The sequence below is a fragment of the Trichomycterus rosablanca genome, chromosome 5, assembly GCF_030014385.1.
Source record: "Trichomycterus rosablanca isolate fTriRos1 chromosome 5, fTriRos1.hap1, whole genome shotgun sequence".
NCBI classification, from domain to species: Eukaryota; Metazoa; Chordata; class Actinopteri; order Siluriformes; family Trichomycteridae; genus Trichomycterus; species Trichomycterus rosablanca.
Genome location: NC_085992.1, coordinates 46,219,625 through 46,237,858, shown reverse-complemented (window position 1 = coordinate 46,237,858; position 18,234 = coordinate 46,219,625). Strand labels below are relative to the sequence as shown.

General features: G+C 43.1%; 1 protein-coding gene across 6 annotated transcripts in view; it reads left to right on the top strand.

Annotated features, from left to right (window-relative positions):
* gab1 (GRB2-associated binding protein 1) overlaps nucleotides 1-18,234 on the top strand; it is a 128,148-nt gene that overhangs the window by 86,125 nt on the left and 23,789 nt on the right. For 4 of the 6 annotated variants that reach the window (XM_062996228.1, XM_062996226.1, XM_062996230.1 and 1 more), the window contains exons 3-6: nucleotides 1,136-1,433; nucleotides 7,727-7,937; nucleotides 10,123-10,209; nucleotides 12,788-13,404. In XM_062996228.1, coding sequence (XP_062852298.1) covers nucleotides 1,136-1,433; nucleotides 7,727-7,937; nucleotides 10,123-10,209; nucleotides 12,788-13,404 — 1,213 coding nt within the window. The remainder of the gene's footprint in view (nucleotides 1-1,135; nucleotides 1,434-7,726; nucleotides 7,938-10,122; nucleotides 10,210-12,787; nucleotides 13,405-18,234) is intronic. The other 2 variants (XM_062996229.1, XM_062996227.1) reach the window with 1 other exon arrangement.

The window sequence follows — 18,234 nt, the reverse complement described above, 5'->3', positions numbered from 1 at the left end:
TCCATAAATCCATTCATCCATCCACACATCCATAAATCCATAAATCCATCCATCCATCCACACATCCATAAATCCATCCATCCATCCACACATCCATAAATCCATCCATCCATCCACACATCCATAAATCCATCCATCCATCCATAAATCCATCCATCCATCCACAAATCCATCCATCCATCCACACATCCATAAATACAACCATCCATCCATAAATCCATAAATCCATCCATCCATCCATAAATCCATAAATCCATCCATCCATCCACACATCCATAAATCCATAAATCCATAAATCCATCCATCCATCCACACATCCATAAATCCATAAATCCATTCATCCATCCACACATCCATAAATCCATCCATCCATCCACACATCCATAAATCCATAAATCCATTCATCCATCCACACATCCATAAATCCATTCATCCATCGACACATCGATAAATACATCCATCCATCCACACATCCATAAATCCATCCATCCATAAATCCATTCATCCATCCACACATCCATAAATCCACACATCTATAAATTCATCCATTCATTCATCCATCCATCCATTCATTCATCCATCCCACTCATAAATCCACACATCCATAAATCCATCCATCCATAAATACACACATCCATAAATCCATCCATCCATCCACACATCCATAAATCCACACATCTATAAATTCATCCATTCATTCATCCATCCATCCATTCATTCATCCATCCCACTCATAAATCCACACATCCATAAATCCATCCATCCATAAATACACACATCCATAAATCCATCCATCCATCCATCCCATCCATCCCATCCATTCATTCATCCATCCCACTCATAAATCCATCCATCCATAAATCCATCCATCCATAAATCCATCCATCCATCCATCCATCCATCCTTGTCATTGCATTTTTTTTAAATGTGTCTCTAACAAGAACAGTTTGGACACCCCTGCTCTAGAGTGCTAATTGCTTGGATTGTATGATTTCTAGTTTGCAATTAATAGGCCGACATTCTTCTTTGAGTGTTTTTGAGCTGAGCAGGGTGTTTAAAGAAAATTACTGTGGGAATATTACTGAGTAATAGTGAATATGAAAGTGACCCCGGTGTTTCCGTTTCATTCTCTCAGGCATGGAAGAAGCGGTGGTTCATTCTGCGCAGCGGCCGCATGACGGGAGACCCGGACGTGCTGGAATACTACAAGAATGACCACGTGAAGAAGCCCATCCGCGTGATCGACCTGAACCTGTGCGAGCAGGTGGACGCCGGGCTCAGCTTCAACAAGAAGGAGCTGGAGCACAGCTTCATCTTCGACATCAAGACCATCGACCGAGTCTTCTACCTGGTAGCCGACACCGAGGAGGAGATGAACAAGTGGGTGCGCAGCATCTGCGACATCTGCGGCTTCAACCCCACCGACACGGACGGTAGGTCACGTGTGGACGGCCGGCTGAAACGCGAGACTGCCTGGCCACTTTATTAGGAACACCTTTTGGTTTATGCAGATACTAATAATCTGTGAACATCACGTGAACATTGACTAAAGCCCTTGATCCATGTTTGTATGATTTTATGAACTGCAGAGCAGTTCATAAAATCATACAAACATGGATCAAGGGCTTTAGTCAATGTTCACGTGATGTTAGACGTGAATATCTCATTATCTTTACTATATTTACTTTTTATCCGATTGCATCACACTTCCTCTCTACTGATGTTGATCTCCACCCTGACCGAGGAGAGCCGTGACACATGTTCTGCATTTATGCCATTTAGTAGACGCTTTTATCCAAAGCGACTTACAATACTGTGACAGTATGTTATCCAAACAATTAAGGTTTTCATCTTACATGTCCCACCAGAGCTTAAAAGACATACGATTGTCTTAAAATACAGTGTAAAATCGTACATAAACTGCATCTCCCACGATACATGTCGATTTTGTGACCCACAAAGTGACCGCATCCCGCCACTAGATAGCAGTGTTTCAACAGCAGCGTTTAGCTGAGGCGGTTTTCGAACAAGTGATGTTGAGAAATATTTACAAGGAGAGAAAATTAAAGCAGAAGGAGTTAATTAAATAATAAAGTGGTACGTCTCTTGTGTTATGAGGCCGTGTCTGTGGTAAAGGAGTACAATATAAATGTAGATATACATTATAAATATACAGAATAAATTTGCCATTTTGACACCAAACATGAAATTTAGCCTCCAAGAAAAACAACAAATTGGCAGGAGGGCCACCATAATGCAGATGTGGCCCTTGGTGAAAATGAGCTCGACACCCCTGCCCTTGGGTATAACTGCCCTAACCATTTACATTTTTGGCATTTAGCTGACACTTTTTCAATCCAAAACAACTTACAATTGTGACAGTATACAATCAAAGCAATTGAGAGTTAAGAGCCTTGTTTAAGGGCCCAACAGTGGCAACCTGGCAGATGTGGGACTTGAACCTTCTAAACACTAGTCCAGTACCTTAACCAGTAAGCTACTACTGTCCATTATTATTTTTTTTTTTTTAATTTTCTATTTTTCAACCTTTTCCTCCCAATTTTCTCCCCTAATCTAGTCGTGTCCAATTACCCTGATCATATCCTCCACTGATACAACCCTCCACCGCTGACTGAGGACGCTTCCAACTGACACACGCCCCCTCCGACACGTGCTCAGTACAGACTGCATTTTTCACCTGCATGAGTCGAGTTCATATACACCGATCAGCACTGTGCACGGAGAGCCACACCCTGATCAGCATTATTCCTCAGCCCTGTGCAGACGCCATCAATCAGCCAGCAGGGGTCGTAATTGCACCAGTTATTAGGACCCATGATCCGACTTGCCCCTAACCCTATGAACAACAGCCAATCGTTGTTAATGTAGCCGCCCAGCCCAGCGGATGTATTAGAAATCCCAGCTCTGGTGTGCTAGCGTATTTTTACCGCTGCGCCACCTGAGCAGCATACTACTGTCCATTATTACCATTTATTACGACTTCTTTTAATTTCCGTCTGGTTTGTTGGATTTTATAATCATTTACCTCATTATGTTTTGCCTCCTGTTTTAATTGTATAGATTTTTTACTGCTCTGTCAATGTACAGGGTGTTTACAAATGACATTGGCCTCTTTATGATTCTTTTGCTTAAATGAAACATTAGTAATTTTATGGCGTTTTTTCGCTACACTGAACACTACGCTGCGGTACATTTTTAATAAACTGTGATCCCACGTTTAGTAGATGTTTCCATTGCCAAGAGACCAGCACTGTACTTTGGTACCTGTGTCAGGGACCAAGCGTACCGGAACGGGCTGTATGGAGGGGGTGGGGGAGGGGGGAGAGAAACATTACTGCATTTAACCAATCAACAGTCTGCAGTCACAAAATCACCAATGTAATGAAGCAAATTCTATCATGTTTTAAACTCAACTGCAATTGATTAGATTTATTTGACTAGTGTGATTAAGCTTTCAAGAAGTTTAGGGTTCTACACCGGGAAAATGGAAACCAATAAGAGCAGCTCAGGTGCTAACGCTTATCAGAGTGTGATCAGAAGAGCAACAGCAATGAGACTGAGTTGGGCATTCGAAATTAAGACATTTACGAAGCAATTTTACATTTGTAGTGCAGTACACGGTCAACACAAACGGTCAGTAAATCAGTGCTAGAAAAAAAAAAAAAAACCTGAAGAGAAAAATAAAAGGCCACAACAATGCATTTTAGGGATGTAATGATACACTCTACCCACGATGCGATACGGTTCACGATCCGATTTTTTGCCGATTTTTTTAAACAAAATGAAATTGAAGACAAATTATGACAGTTTCCTTTTATTATTTCTTTTTAAAAAATTAAAATAAAATATTGTATTTGTGCTGATCTTTCATTCATCTAAATAATGAATGTCCTTTTATTTCTGAGGTAGGCACAAACTATGCAAGACAATGCTGCTTATTTCCCTTTGTGTAAAAAGAATAAAATAAAAAAATAAATTCCTCATTAAATAAATAAATGAATAATACAAATAAAGAAAGTATCCTCACATAAATAAACTAACAATTGAATTTTCATCCATTTTGAAATAAGCCCAATTTGGTTGGAAAATCCCGAACCTGGCAACTCTGTAGTGACGTCAACCAAGCGAGGTGAATAGCGCCAGTGCCCTCTGCTGTTTAAAGTGAATATCAATTCATTGTACATGTCAACCGATTTGAATCGTTACACATGTGAATCGATTCTTAACTGTCTTGTGGTGCATCGTTACATCCCTAATGCATTTACATTTTCAGCATTTATCCAAAGCGACCTACAACTGAGACTGTATCGACAAGCAATTGCAAGCAATTGAAGGTTAAGGGCCTTGCTCAAGGCCCCAACAATGGCAACATGGCAGATGTGGGACTTGAACCGGTGACCTTCCAATTACTAGTCCTGTGCCTTAACCGCTGAGCTACCTGCCACAATGCAGTGGGACGAACAGAAAATCCATCCTGTTACTGCTACTGCTATTGTTTAAAGTTACAGACACGTATTTGCTTTCAGCATCTGGTGTGGGTAGCACTGTCGCCTTACAGCAAGAAGGGTCTGGGTCCGGTTCCCAAGTGAAGCGGTCTGGGTCCTTTCTTTGTGGAGTTTGCATGTTCTCCCTGCGTCTGTGTGGATTTCCTCCCACAGTCCAAAGACGTGCAATTGTACGCAATTACCTGTCCTATTATGAATGTAACCAAAGTGTGTAAAACATGACGTTAAAATCCTTATAAGTAAATTAATTTAGCATCTGGTGGTAAATGCCAGTGCAGCATCACCTTCAGCAAACTCCTCTTACTGTAGTTACGGTACGGATAGTTTGGATAGTAATGATAGTTCTGTATTTGGATGCGTACCCCATTGTACTGTTTGATTGAAAAAGCCATTTGAGGCAGCTAGCTGTTTTAGCTGAAGCTTACAGTATTGCCCCCCAGCAACCAATCAGATTGGTCCACTTTAAGCGACATAGTGCATTCTGTTTGAATATTGCCTTTCTATTTTCTGATAACAAAGGCTGGTACAACCACAAAGACTGGGCATAATATTTGCTCTGACTGAAAATCACTGAAATCCCTCCAGATACAAATAAATGAAGAAATGATTCAGACGCACTGATTGGGACAAGGCCGGACAGGGCGCTCCTTTTTGACTCCGATCCCATCAGCAAGCTTACAGCATGGGCACACACATCCACGCTGATGCGTAAATCTGGAGCTCATACCGTGGCATTGTTGGTCACTCGCACAGCAGTGCGTGGTGGGTAAACAAGCCTGAAGAGGGGATTTTCCAAACGCCGAAATGAATCAGCAGCTCTGCCTGACAAACAAGCCGGTGCAGGGGTGAGGGGCTGAGCCGGAGTGGGAGGGACTGAAGGACGTGGAGGGGGTGGACAGAACAGCAGAGTGCTATCCTCCTGATTCAGTCAGCCTTGAGCCGTCTTCTCTTAAAAGATAAAGTCAAAACTTTGCAGATTGCGGGCGAGGGAGTGGGTGGATGTGTTGGCGGGTATCTGTAAAAGCCCAGGATTTTTAATATTGAGACTAATACAAAACATGTTCACTGAGAGACACCATCTTGCCGACCTTGAGACCTGCCTGAGAATAAAAAAACACGGATGGACACAATAAGTAGTTATCAGAAGAAAATAAAAACAGCAATAATGATTTTATCTGCTCGCGGCTTGAAATTCTTTCATATCGAGTGTGTGATGATGAACTGATACAGACCTTGACGCGGATGAGGTGGGTTGGTGAGCGTTTCTCAGGTTCTGTTCTTTAGAAACATGACTCGGTGCAAATCCGTGGGAAGGTAGGCGAACATATATATTTTTTCTAAGAATAATTCAGCAACGGACGTCAGTCTGCATGTTTTAGTCTTGTAGTAGTTATATATACCAGCTCACAACCACTCAGATCCAGGGTTTGATCCAACTGTGCTATCGGATGGGGCGGCACGGTGGCTCAGTGGCTCGCACTGTTGCCTCACAGGCCCCACCCACACAGACACAGCAAAAATGCCGCTCAGGTGGCGCAGCGGTAAAACATGCCAGCACACCAGAGCTGACATTTCGAAACTCAGCTCTGCCATCCGGCTGGGCCGGGCGCCTACATCATACAAGGTAAGAAGCCGGAGTCTGGGAAAAATGCGATCACGGTGTGGCTCTCCGTGTACAAAGCTGATCCCGCATATGAACTCGCCTTGTGCAGGTGAAAAGATGCAGTCGGTACTGCACACGTGTCGGAGGGGCCGTGTGTAAGTCACAGCTCTCCTTAACCAGCAGTGGAGATCAGCATCAGTAGAGAGGAAGCGTAATGCAATCGGGTAATTGGATATGACCAGATTGGAACGAAAATTGGGAAAAATGATCCTGGGTTTGATTCCCAGGTGGAGTGGTCCAGGTCCTTGCTGTGTGGAGTTTGCATGTTCTCCCCTTGTTTGCGTAAAATCATAATAAATAAATAAATATTAATTTTAGGTCAGATTCACAAGAATTCAGTTCCACCAGGAAACACTGGGCAAAAGGCAGAAATATTCTGGACAGGGCTTCTGTCCATCCACCTCTCAGTCATGTCCCTGTAAAAGCCAGGCTGACTGATAGCACCACTTAAATTCAAACCCGGACATCACAACAGGCCGCCGTTGTAACAGATCAACCAGGCACTAGCATATAGTAGTCTTCATTAAGTTCTAATCAAAATAGTTATTGGTTATTTCTATGTTGACGTTTCAATGTACACTGTATGGCCAAAAGTATGTGGACACATAATGACATGACAACATGTATTGTCCATAACCTTTTTTTTAAAGTGCTTATTAATTCCTTTATTCATTCATTATCTTTTACCACCGCTTTATCCTATTAGAGGTGGCAGTGGGTCTGATTCACTGGGCGAAAGGCAAGTCACCAGTCCATCACAGGGCAAACACACTTACACATTCATTTACATTTTTGGTATTTAGCAGACTTGCAGTATACAATCTAAGCAATTAAGGGCCTTGCTCAGGGGCCAACAGTGGCAACCTGGCGGTGGTGGGGCTTGAACCAGCAACTTTCTGATTACTAGTCCAGTACTTCAACCACTAGGCTACAACTGCCCTGGCTACATTCACACACTCACTCATACCTAAGGGGGGCTTGGGTATCTCTAATTAACCTGTCTGCATGTCTTTGGACTGTAAGAGGAAACTGGAGCTCCTGGATAAAACCCACACAGGCACAGGGAGAACATGCAAACCACACAGAAAGGACCTGGACCGCTCCACCTGAATACTGAACTAAGGACCCACTGAAGCACTGTGCTAATTTCTGTTTTTGTTTTTTGTTGCTGTTGCAAATAAACTGACTTCACCTTTGACCTAAATATTTCCAAACCACATTGTGACGATTTAGGTGTGTCAACAACATTCAGTCGCAGCATAAATACAATTACTAGCTTATGTCATGGATGAAATAAAGGTACAACATGGTTGTTTTTGATTGTGGATCCCTGCTGTATCAGTTTGTGATTTCATGGTTTCAATCCCAGCTTCCAGCATGTTATATCCAGCATATTTATAACATCTGGGGAAAAGATTTCTCCTCTTTATTGTTCATTTTATTCTAGACCTGCATTTCAGAAAAGTATTTAAAGAAGTTCTGGTCTTCTGAAGCCAAACCAGTCTGACTGTGCATTCTTGCTCTTGTGTGTATGTAGACTCGGTGAAGGTGTCTCACCAAGCTGCAGGAGGATTGGTGGTGGACATGCCTTCTCGCCTTGGGATGGTTGGATCCTCAACACAGCCCAGTGTACCGCCTCCATACCAGCCTGTTAGTGTTGGACCTCTAGAATCCTCGTCTAGCCTGGATGACACACAGGACTACCTGCTACTTCTTCACTGTGAGAGCAAGAAACCTGAGCCCAGCAGGTAAGATATGGGGGGTTGGGAGGTGGCATTGGTTAAGTGGTTCTGTGGATGCACGTAAAGACGGGTGGTTTGGTATAAAGACGTGCAGGGATGATTATGTTTAATGAATGGTTGAATGGTTGGTTTGGTATATAGATGTGTGGGTGTTGATTGTGTTAGATGAATGGTTGGATGGTTGGTTTGGTATATAGATGTGTGGGGGTTGATTGTGTTAGATGAATGGTTGGATGGTTGGTTTGGTATATAGATGTGTGGGGGTTGATTGTGTTGGATTAATGGTTGGATGGTTGGTTTGGTATATAGATGTGTGGGGGTTGATTGTGTTAGATGAATGGTTGGATGGTTGGTTTGGTATATACAGGGGTTGGACAATGAAACTGAAACACCTGGTTTTAGACCACAATAATTTATTAGTATGGTGTAGGGCCTCCTTTTGCGGCCAATACAGCGTCAATTCGTCTTGGAAATGACATATACAAGTCCTGCACAGTGGTCAGAGGGATTTTAAGCCATTCTTCTTGCAGGACAGTGGCCAGGTCACTACGTGATGCTGGTGGAGGAAAACGTTTCCTGACTCGCTTCTCCAAAACACCCCAAAGTGGCTCAATAATATTTAGATCTGGTGACTGTGCAGGCCATGGGAGATGTTCAACTTCACTTTCATGTTCATCAAACCAATCTTTCACCAGTCTTGCTGTGTGTATTGGTGCATTGTCATCCTGATACACAGCACCGCCTTCAGGATACAATGTTTGAACCATTGGATGCACATGGTCCTCCAGAATGGTTCGGTAGTCCTTGGCAGTGACGCGCCCATCTAGCACAAGTATTGGGCCAAGGGAATGCCATGATATGGCAGCCCAAAGCATCACTGATCCACCCCCATGCTTCACTCTGGGCATGCAACAGTCTGGGTGGTACGCTTCTTTGGGGCTTCTCCACACCGTAACTCTCCCGGATGTGGGGAAAACAGTAAAGGTGGACTCATCAGAGAACAATACATGTTTCACATTGTCCACAGCCCAAGATTTGCGCTCCTTGCACCATTGAAACCGACGTTTGGCATTGGCACGAGTGACCAAAGGTTTGGCTATAGCAGCCCGGCCGTGTATATCGACCCTGTGGAGCTCCCGACGGACAGTTCTGGTGGAAACAGGAGAGTTGAGGTGCACATTTAATTCTGCCGTGATTTGGGCAGCCGTGGTTTTATGTTTTTTGGATACAATCCGGGTTAGCACCCGAACATCCCTTTCAGACAGCTTCCTCTTGCGTCCACAGTTAATCCTGTTGGATGTGGTTTGTCCTTCTTGGTGGTATGCTGACATTACCCTGGATACCGTGGCTCTTGATACATCACAAAGACTTGCTGTCTTGGTCACAGATGCGCCAGCAAGACGTGCACCAACAATTTGTCCTCTTTTGAACTCTGGTATGTCACCCATAATGTTGTGTGCATTGCAAAACTGTGCTCTTACCCTGCTAATTGAACCTTCACACTCTGCTCTTACTGGTGCAATGTGCAATTAATGAAGATTGGCCACCAGACTGGTCCAATTTAGCCATGAAACCTCCCACACTAAAATGACAGGTGTTTCAGTTTCATTGTCCAACCCCTGTAGATGTGTGGGGGTTGATTGTGTTAGATGAATGGCTTGCTGTTGTATGGTTGTTTTGGGTAAATTATTGGTTGTATGAACATAAGTTGAGTTTGCTGGATAAAGGGTTGTTTTTGGGTGTATGGTTTGTTGGTTGGTTGATTGTTGGGTGGACATTGGGTTGAATGGATGGTTGCATAGAGGGTTAATTGGATGGTTAAGTGGACAGGTAGCTGGATGGATAGACAGTTTGGTGGTTGGGTTTATGGGTGCGTGGCTGGTTGGGTGTATGGTTTGTTGGTTGGTTGATTGTTAGGTGGACGGTGGGTTGAATGGATGTTTGGATAGAGGGTTGGTTGGATGGTTAAATGGACAGATAACTGGATGGATAGACAGTGTGGTGGGTGGGGTTATGGGTGCATGGCTGGTTGGGTGGATGGCTGATTATTGATTCTTGTTAGTTAAAACAGCCTAAAATCTCCTAATCTCATGTTGGCCCCGGTCATTTTTCTAGCTGACGTGAATAGCAACTTCTGCTGTTTCTGTGGCTTTAGATTTAGATTTCTGATGTGTGTGTACATGTGCTGCAGTGCTGTTCCTCAGTCTCAGAGAGAGGTGGAGCAGGAGTACCTGCTTTTAGAAGATTGTGAGAGCAAGTGTGCTCCTCCTGACATTCTGTGAGTGAAAAGCATTGTTGTGTGTGCACGTGTGTGAGGGATTATTGGTAATAACAGGAACTAATCAATCAAACTAAACAAAAGCATATTGACAGTTAAACGTTGTTTATTTACTTTTCACCAACAGACTTTTTAAATTGGACAAAATACAAATTACTTTGAGAATGGAGTTGGGCAGAAATAATTTTTTTTCCCAGCACTGACTTCTTATTTGTTTTAGCAGTGTTTAGGGATGCCCCAACACAGCTTAATTTCCCCCAGTTCCGATCTCTATACTTTAATAATGACTGTCTTTGAACAAATATATAGATCTGGTAACTAAATAAATGAAGTAATATGACCTGACCTGGCTGATCTGGCTGGGCGTCCACGCAAACACGTGTTTGAGGGAGGTAAGGTCGAGTTGAGTATCTTCTCACTGCTGCTGGTCCAGGTGTCTGTGCAAGTGGACGGGGGGATCACATAAAGCTTAATATGTACGCAATACTGCTCCGTGTGGGAACACAATACTGGTAGGTGATGAGAAGTGGCCGCAGATTGGACAAGATTGGACAATTGGAAAAGACTAGATTTGGAGATAAAGGGGGAAAACATCCAGGAAAAGTGGACACACATGGGTAGTTCCATCATTCATGATTTAAAGAAGGCAAATAAACTATGCTTCCTGTGGGTAGGAGGTGACAACTGATCCCAAGTGAAGGAGTGAAGGTATCTCAGGGCCTTGTTCATGTGTGATGAGAAGAGGGATTGTGAGAGCAACTGTAGGTTAGGTGCATTGGCAGTAATTCAGTCACTGTACCAGACCAACGTGGTGAAAGCAAAGCTCTCAATTTACCTGTCGATCTATGTCCCCGCCCTTACCTATGAACATGAGCTTTAAACAAGATCACAAATACAAGCGGCTGAAATGAGTTTTATCCGGCGGGTTGCTGGACATTCTATGTGATTGGGTGAGGAGCTCAGTGACACAGGAGGAGCTCGGAGTAGAAGCGATGCTCCTTCATGTGGAGAGGAGCCAGTTGAGGTGGTTTGGGAATCTGATAAGGATGCCTTATAGGCGTCCCCGTGGTAGACCCAAGACCTGATGGCCTGGGAATGTCTGGGGATCCCAACTAAGGAGCTGGTAGAAGTTGAGGGGGACTTGTGCGGGATGCCTGGGCCTCTTTGCTTGCCCTGTTGCGGATATGAAGATGGTGATGATATTAAAAGGAACTAATAAGTTTTGCTCTCCAGGTTTAACTGCAGCATGGTACTTGAATGAGTTTGTAAACAGTAGTAGGGCATGAGCATTTCTTGCTACTGTTTTTCTTTTGTTCTAAGGATTTTTTTTATATTTTTTACAGATTTACAGCTACTCTAGATGTCTCATTGGACACACCAGACTTACACATTCCTACTTGATAAAGGGGGAGGATGCCGCACAATGCGAATCCTGCCAATTACCCATCACGATTAGACACATGCTAACTGAGTGCCCTAAATAAAAAATATAATATAAAAATAAGGGAAAGACAAAAATTCTCCATAGCTGGAACAATGAAAGACATTTTAACCTGGAAAAAACAGAAAAAAAACATGTGAACTTTATTACAATCACTAAATTAGGAATACACATATAATATCAGAGACTACCTAACGGATACAGAGCACCCACATTAACCTTTCCTGCCGTGAATGTAACTCACAAGAGTAAACATGGCGTTAAAAGATAGACAGGTTTACAGATGTAAAAATGACATGTGATACAATCATTTGGATGCATGTTGAATTACTAACATTGCCAGTATTAGCCAGCTGATTCAAAGCAAAGTCTGGACTAAAAAATTCCATGTGTGGTAATAATTGATCAGGTTGTGTCACTTACTGGCTGCATGGTGTGAAAATGACTGTTTGAGACTTTTAGCGTCTGTTGATGCTGGTTAAAACCATCGTGTTGGTGCAGTCTTCATTGTACTTCTAATGCTACACCTATATCAGAGTCAAAGATGGTGCATCTTTCTTGACGCATGCTCAATAATCCAGGTACACAAATCCACAAAGTTGAATCAGTTCATCTGGACACAAGTTTGTTGTAGAGATACGTTTCGTCACTCATCCAAGTGACTTTTTCTGTCTGAGCTGGTGGTGAATACCCCAACCTTATATGCAGACGATTTGCATAACGACTGATCACCGACCACTGCATCTATGTGAAGAGGGAACGACCATCCCTGAACCAGGTAGGGGGCCTGAGAGTACATCTCTCACCATCTTACAACGCTGTAATAGGAGCTATACCCCAGTCATATGTGAAAGACACACATGGCCATTGTAATTAATGGTCATTGTGATTTGCATATAGACCTGATCACCGGTTTCATTGTTATGCAATGGACGGTGATCAGTTGTTATGCAAATCGTCTGCATATAAGGTTGGGGTATTCAACACCAGCTCAGACTGAGGAAGTCACTTGGATGAGTGACGAAACGTATCTCTACATCAAACTGTGTCCAGATGAACTGATTCAACTTTGTGGATGGTGCATCTTTGTTTAAAAAGCAATCAAACTAGCACTGAATCCTGTTCTCTTATTCTCAGACATGACTGCTCCAAGTCTACCTCCTCGGAGCCGGACTGCAACGACAACCTCCCATCCCATCGCACCCCCACCTCGTCCTCAGCAAAGCACACCTCAGTGAACGGCTTCTTCTCCTCTCAGCACGCCCCGCTGTACGACTCTCCTCCAGTGCGGGGGGCCAGCGTGTCGGCCGAGGCTCAGGCCCTCTACCAGCTTCCCCGCAGCAGGTCGCAGGACACGGTGCTGATGCCCAAGAGCGCCTCCTTGAGCTCCGCCCTGGACGCCGATCCAGCCGACGTGTACGTTTTCAACACGCCTGCGCGAAAGCCCTCGCTTGAAGCCCAGCTCAGGTACATGTCTGTCAGTTACGACATCCCGCCCACACCCGGCGGCAACTGCAACTATCAAGTGCCCCGCACCGCCGGCGAGCCCGCCGGGTCGGACGTAGTGCCACCTCCTCGGCCGCCCAAACCTTCAGCCACCCCGGCGCCCGATCGCTCTCCCACAGACACTTACGTTGTTCCCAGGTCAGTCTCAGAAACAGACTCGAACTACTGTGTGCCTTCAGGACCTGGATCAAGCAAAACTCTGAGGAGCAACACTATCGGAACTGCAGATTCTGGACGCCTGCGCAAGGGTAAGACCAGCTCAGAGCGAACGCTGTTCATACAGTACTAGTACATAAAGGAAATGCCTCAAAAGTAGCACTAGCGGTAAAGTATTGGAAGTGATTATTGTCTGAGAGTCTGTCAGACGTTTTTATATAAATGTTTATAGTCCTGCAGAACACAATGACACAAATGACACAAAACACAAATCAATAGAGATGCACCAATCGATCGTCTGGGGACCGAATCAGCCCGTTTTCAGCATGATCAGCCATAACCGATCAGTCTCAGAAATCATTCTGTGCTGGTCACATTTACATGCACACGCACACACAGCGAAAGTAAGCAGTGAATGAACAATTCAATTTAATAAGACATTGAAAACCCATCGACCTGCTGAATGTGTGGAATTTGACACAGTGAACAAAGGCAAAGACGTTAAAGCTAAAGCACGTGAGAGTGCAGAGCCAGGTACAAACCAGTATCCCCTGCTATTGCTATGAAAAGTCAAAAGCAGTTGCCTTTGTGGTCTAATCAAACCCCGCTCTGTACCACGCAACCTCCGAGCCACTAGTCTCGCTCGACTTGATCCTCCACCCAGGACTCGAGGAAGACAAGCATCAATGCTCTTCTCTGTGGAACAAACTTCCCCTGTTCGTCCGCACATCTGAGTCTCTTGCTGTCTTTAAAAAAATTTGTTTTTGTGTTTATGCATTTTCTCCCCTTTTTAGCTCGTCCAATTGCCCGATTGCATCATGCTTCCTCTCCACCAATGCCGATCCCTGTTCTGATTGAGGAGAACGAAGCTAACTCACGCCACCTCCGACACATGGGCAGCATGCCGTATGCATCTTATCACCCACACATTGGCGAGTGCAGTGCAGCTCAGCGTTGTGTACGGAGAGACACACCCTAACAGCACTCTTTTCTCATCTCTGTGCAGGCGCCAGCAGAGGTCGTAATTGCACCAGTCATGGAAAAGAGATCTCATCTGGCTTAGTCCCGCACATATCTAAACAACAGGCCAATCATTGTTTATGTGGCCGCTCAGCCTTAGCCGGGAGGCAGAGCTGAGATTCGATACGATGTATTCGAGATCCCAGCTGCGGTTCCAGCATGTTTTTATCGCTGTGCCACCTGAGCGGCCCTCTTGCTGTCTTTAAAAAATGATTAAAAACCTTCATCACCTCTTTACTAAGCACTCAAGCTGACTTGTACTTACTTACGTACTAACGCTCTTATTCATTTCTGGAAAAAACAACTTTGGTTCTAACAGGGTTTTAGCAGATTTGTGTTCTTGGACTGTTGTCTACTTAAACTAGAGTAATAAAATTTTTATGTGAAAATGTAAATGTAATGTAAATAAAACATTAATGCACTGAATAACCAACAATTTTCTGGAGTCAAGGATACAGGCTTTAGAAATTTGATAAGAGTCCAAGATGCACAAAGCCAAGCAGGCGTTACTTTTTGTAAGTTGTGCTAACAGAATTGTTTAATATTTTGTCATGTTAAACACGCAGCCAATTCCAAAAAGCAGCAATTAGTTTTACAACAGACATTTGGACATTTTGATTATTGTTTGTGTTACCTGGTGTACTTGGTTTCCTTTGGGAAAGTAAAAGTATTGCACTTATTTATTTTAAGGTTTTAGTAAAGAAAAGGTTTGTCCTATAACCCTAACACACATATGTTTAGATATATGAGTTTCCATTAAAAGAAGCTAAACAAAAATGTTTCTATATGATGACATTTATGATCCTAAGAAAGAAAGAAAATCGGAATTGGCCGGTTATATGTTTAAAAATCGGTGCATCTCTAGTAATCAACATAATCAGGTCATCCTGAATTTAGATTTTAACAGTTATTCTCAGATACAGTCTTGGAACTATGAACTATTGCTAAAGCTAATTGCAGTCGACTAGAAATGAAGCATGTTTTCAACATGATGTAGATGATTTTGCACATTTAGCTCCAGAACATTGGCACCCTCTGTAAAGGTCAGAACGGCCTTTTTGTGGTAAGGTAAAAAGAAGTTAAAAGGAAAAGCATCAAAAGCATGTATTTTGCATTTGACCTCAGCCACATCACTATTATTTAGCTCAATTAAAATTAAAATGTAGCTTTATGCAAATTTCTAGTGAAGCAATGTGGCAATTACCAGTATGAACTATTGCTAAGGAGTGACGTGTTTTCAACATTCCATAATGTAAATTACATTTTATTTTATAGTCAGTTTTAAATAATTTTGCATATTTAGCTCCAGAACATTGGCACCCATGGTAAAGGTGGAAAAGCATGAAAAATACCTATTTTGAACACAGCCATGTCACAGTTATTGGCACTTCTAGTTATTGGAGTTAACACCAGCAGTGACACGACACAACAGGGTGATAAGTGGTCATTTATTTTCAGTTAGAGCTGCTGATTTCCAGTGACCGGAGGCAGCGCAAAAAATTGCTGATACAAAGTGGGTGGATTCTGCAACACGTTAAAGTTAAGCAAAATTTAGCTTGTGTGAATTAGAAGCAATGTGGCGATTAACAATATGAACTATTGCTAAAGCTAATCGTAATTACTGAAAAAAGTAATGTGTGTTTTCAACTTTCTGCAATTTATATTACATTTTATTTTTTAGTCAGCTTTGATTGATTCGGCATATTTAGCTCCAGAACATTGGCACCCTTGGTAAAGGTCAGAAAGGTCTTAGAAAAAAGAAAAGCATCAAAAATACCTATTTTGAACACAGCCATGTCACAATATTTGGCACTTTAGACATTCTTGCCCTGCATTCACACCGGCAGTGAAGTAACAAGACAGAGCGACCAGTGGTCATTCATTTTCAGTCAGAGCTGCGATTTACAGAGACAGGAGGCAGCGTAAAAAAAAAATGCAGATGTAAAGTGGGCGGAGTCTGCAGTGCGACAAAGGTTAACTTTATGCAAATTAGGAGCACATTGATGGGGCGATTACCAATATGTACAAAGCATTAAAGAGTAGACGCTTCTTACTAGATAATTGTTCCTACTAGAGATGGATGAGAAACTCATTGTCGCAGCAACTTTCACAAATAGACGCCAGCAGACAGTGATGAGCTACACAGGGATGACATTTATAGACAAGCAATTTCCTCCAGGATTTTTATTTTTAGTGAAAACACATCAGATTTGTGCTGAAAGTGCATGACAGGGTGTCTGATTTGTGGTCAAATCGCTCTGTAAAGACCAGCCAGCCAAGTGTGTCATACTGCCATGGCATTTGCTCAGCATCAGTGAAACCATGGCAACCAAAAGTCAGCTAAAGTTCATAAACGCCCACAAGTGGTGATGATGCTGTCGGTGTGAACGCAGAACGATGAGCGATCAGCAGTTTGGGCAACGAGGCTAAAAGTCGCCGCTGGTGTGAACGCAGGGTTACAGTTTCACTGGAATGTACACAGATCAGCCATAACATTAAAACCACCTCCTTGTTTCTACACTCACTGTCCATTTTATCAGCTCCACTTACCATATAGAAGCACTTTGTAGTTCTACAATTACTGACTGTAGTCCATCTGTTTCTCTGCATGCTTTGTTAGCCCCCTTTCATGCTGTTCTTCAATGGTCAGGACCCCCACAGGACCACTACTGAGCAGGTATTATTTAGGTGGTGGATCATTCTCAGCACTGCAGTGACACTGACATGGTGGTGGTGTGTTAGTGTGTGTTGTGCTGGTATGAGTGGATCAGACACAGCAGTGCTGCTGGACTTTTTAAACACCTCACTGTCACTGCTGGACTGAAAATAGTCCACCAACCAAAAATATATCCAGTCAACAGCGCCCCGTTGGCAGCGTCCTGTGACCACTGATGAAGGTCTAGAAGATGACCAACTCAAACAGCAGCAATAGATGAGCGATCGTCTCTGACTTTACATCTACAAGGTGGACCAACTAGGTAGGAGTATCTATTAGAGTGGACAGTGAGTGGACACGGTATTTAAAAACTCCAGCAGCGCTGCTGTGTCTGATCCACTCATACCAGCACAACACACACTAACACACCACCACCATGTCAGTGTCACTGCAGTGCTGAGAATGATCCACCACCTAAATAATACCTGCTCTGTAGTGGTCCTGTGGGGGTCCTGACCATTAAAGAACAGGGTGAAAGCAGGCTAAATAAGTATGTAGGGAAACATGGATTACAATCAGTAATTGTAGAACTACAAAGTGTTTCTATATGGTAAGTGGAGCTGATAAAATGGACAGTGAGTGTAGAAACAAGGAGGTGGTTTTAATGTTATGGCTGATCGGTGTATATATGACACTGAAGACATTCATCAATATGGGGCAGAGCACAGAACAGACAGATGAAAGTGTGAGGCGTGTTGATCTTCATGTAACAAATTTGTAAAAATATTTTATGAATGAATTTCTCATTTTAAGCTGTTGTAGGTGTAATAAATCTTCCTGGACAAAATCACCTACCAACATTAAACTAGAATGCCAATCGTTTTGGAGCTGTCTGTCTTTCAGTGCAATACCAGTAAAATGCCATTCAGTAGGTGTACAAGGCTTAATAGGAATTATAAGTAGTACAGTCATGAGATAACATGAGATAAAGTCTTCTGATTTTGACAGGCGTACATCATCGTCTCTTTCTCAAAGCCTACAAGCTTGCATAAGTCATTCACTGCACGTTTCTATCTATTTGAACACAGCCATGTCACAGTTATTCGAGCTGCTGATTTCCAGTGACAGCAGGCAGCGTAAAAAATTGCCGATACAAAGTGGGCGGAGTCTGCAAAGTTAAGCAAAATTTAGCTTGTGCAAATTAGAAGTGATGTGGCGATTAACAATATATTGCTAAAGCTAATTG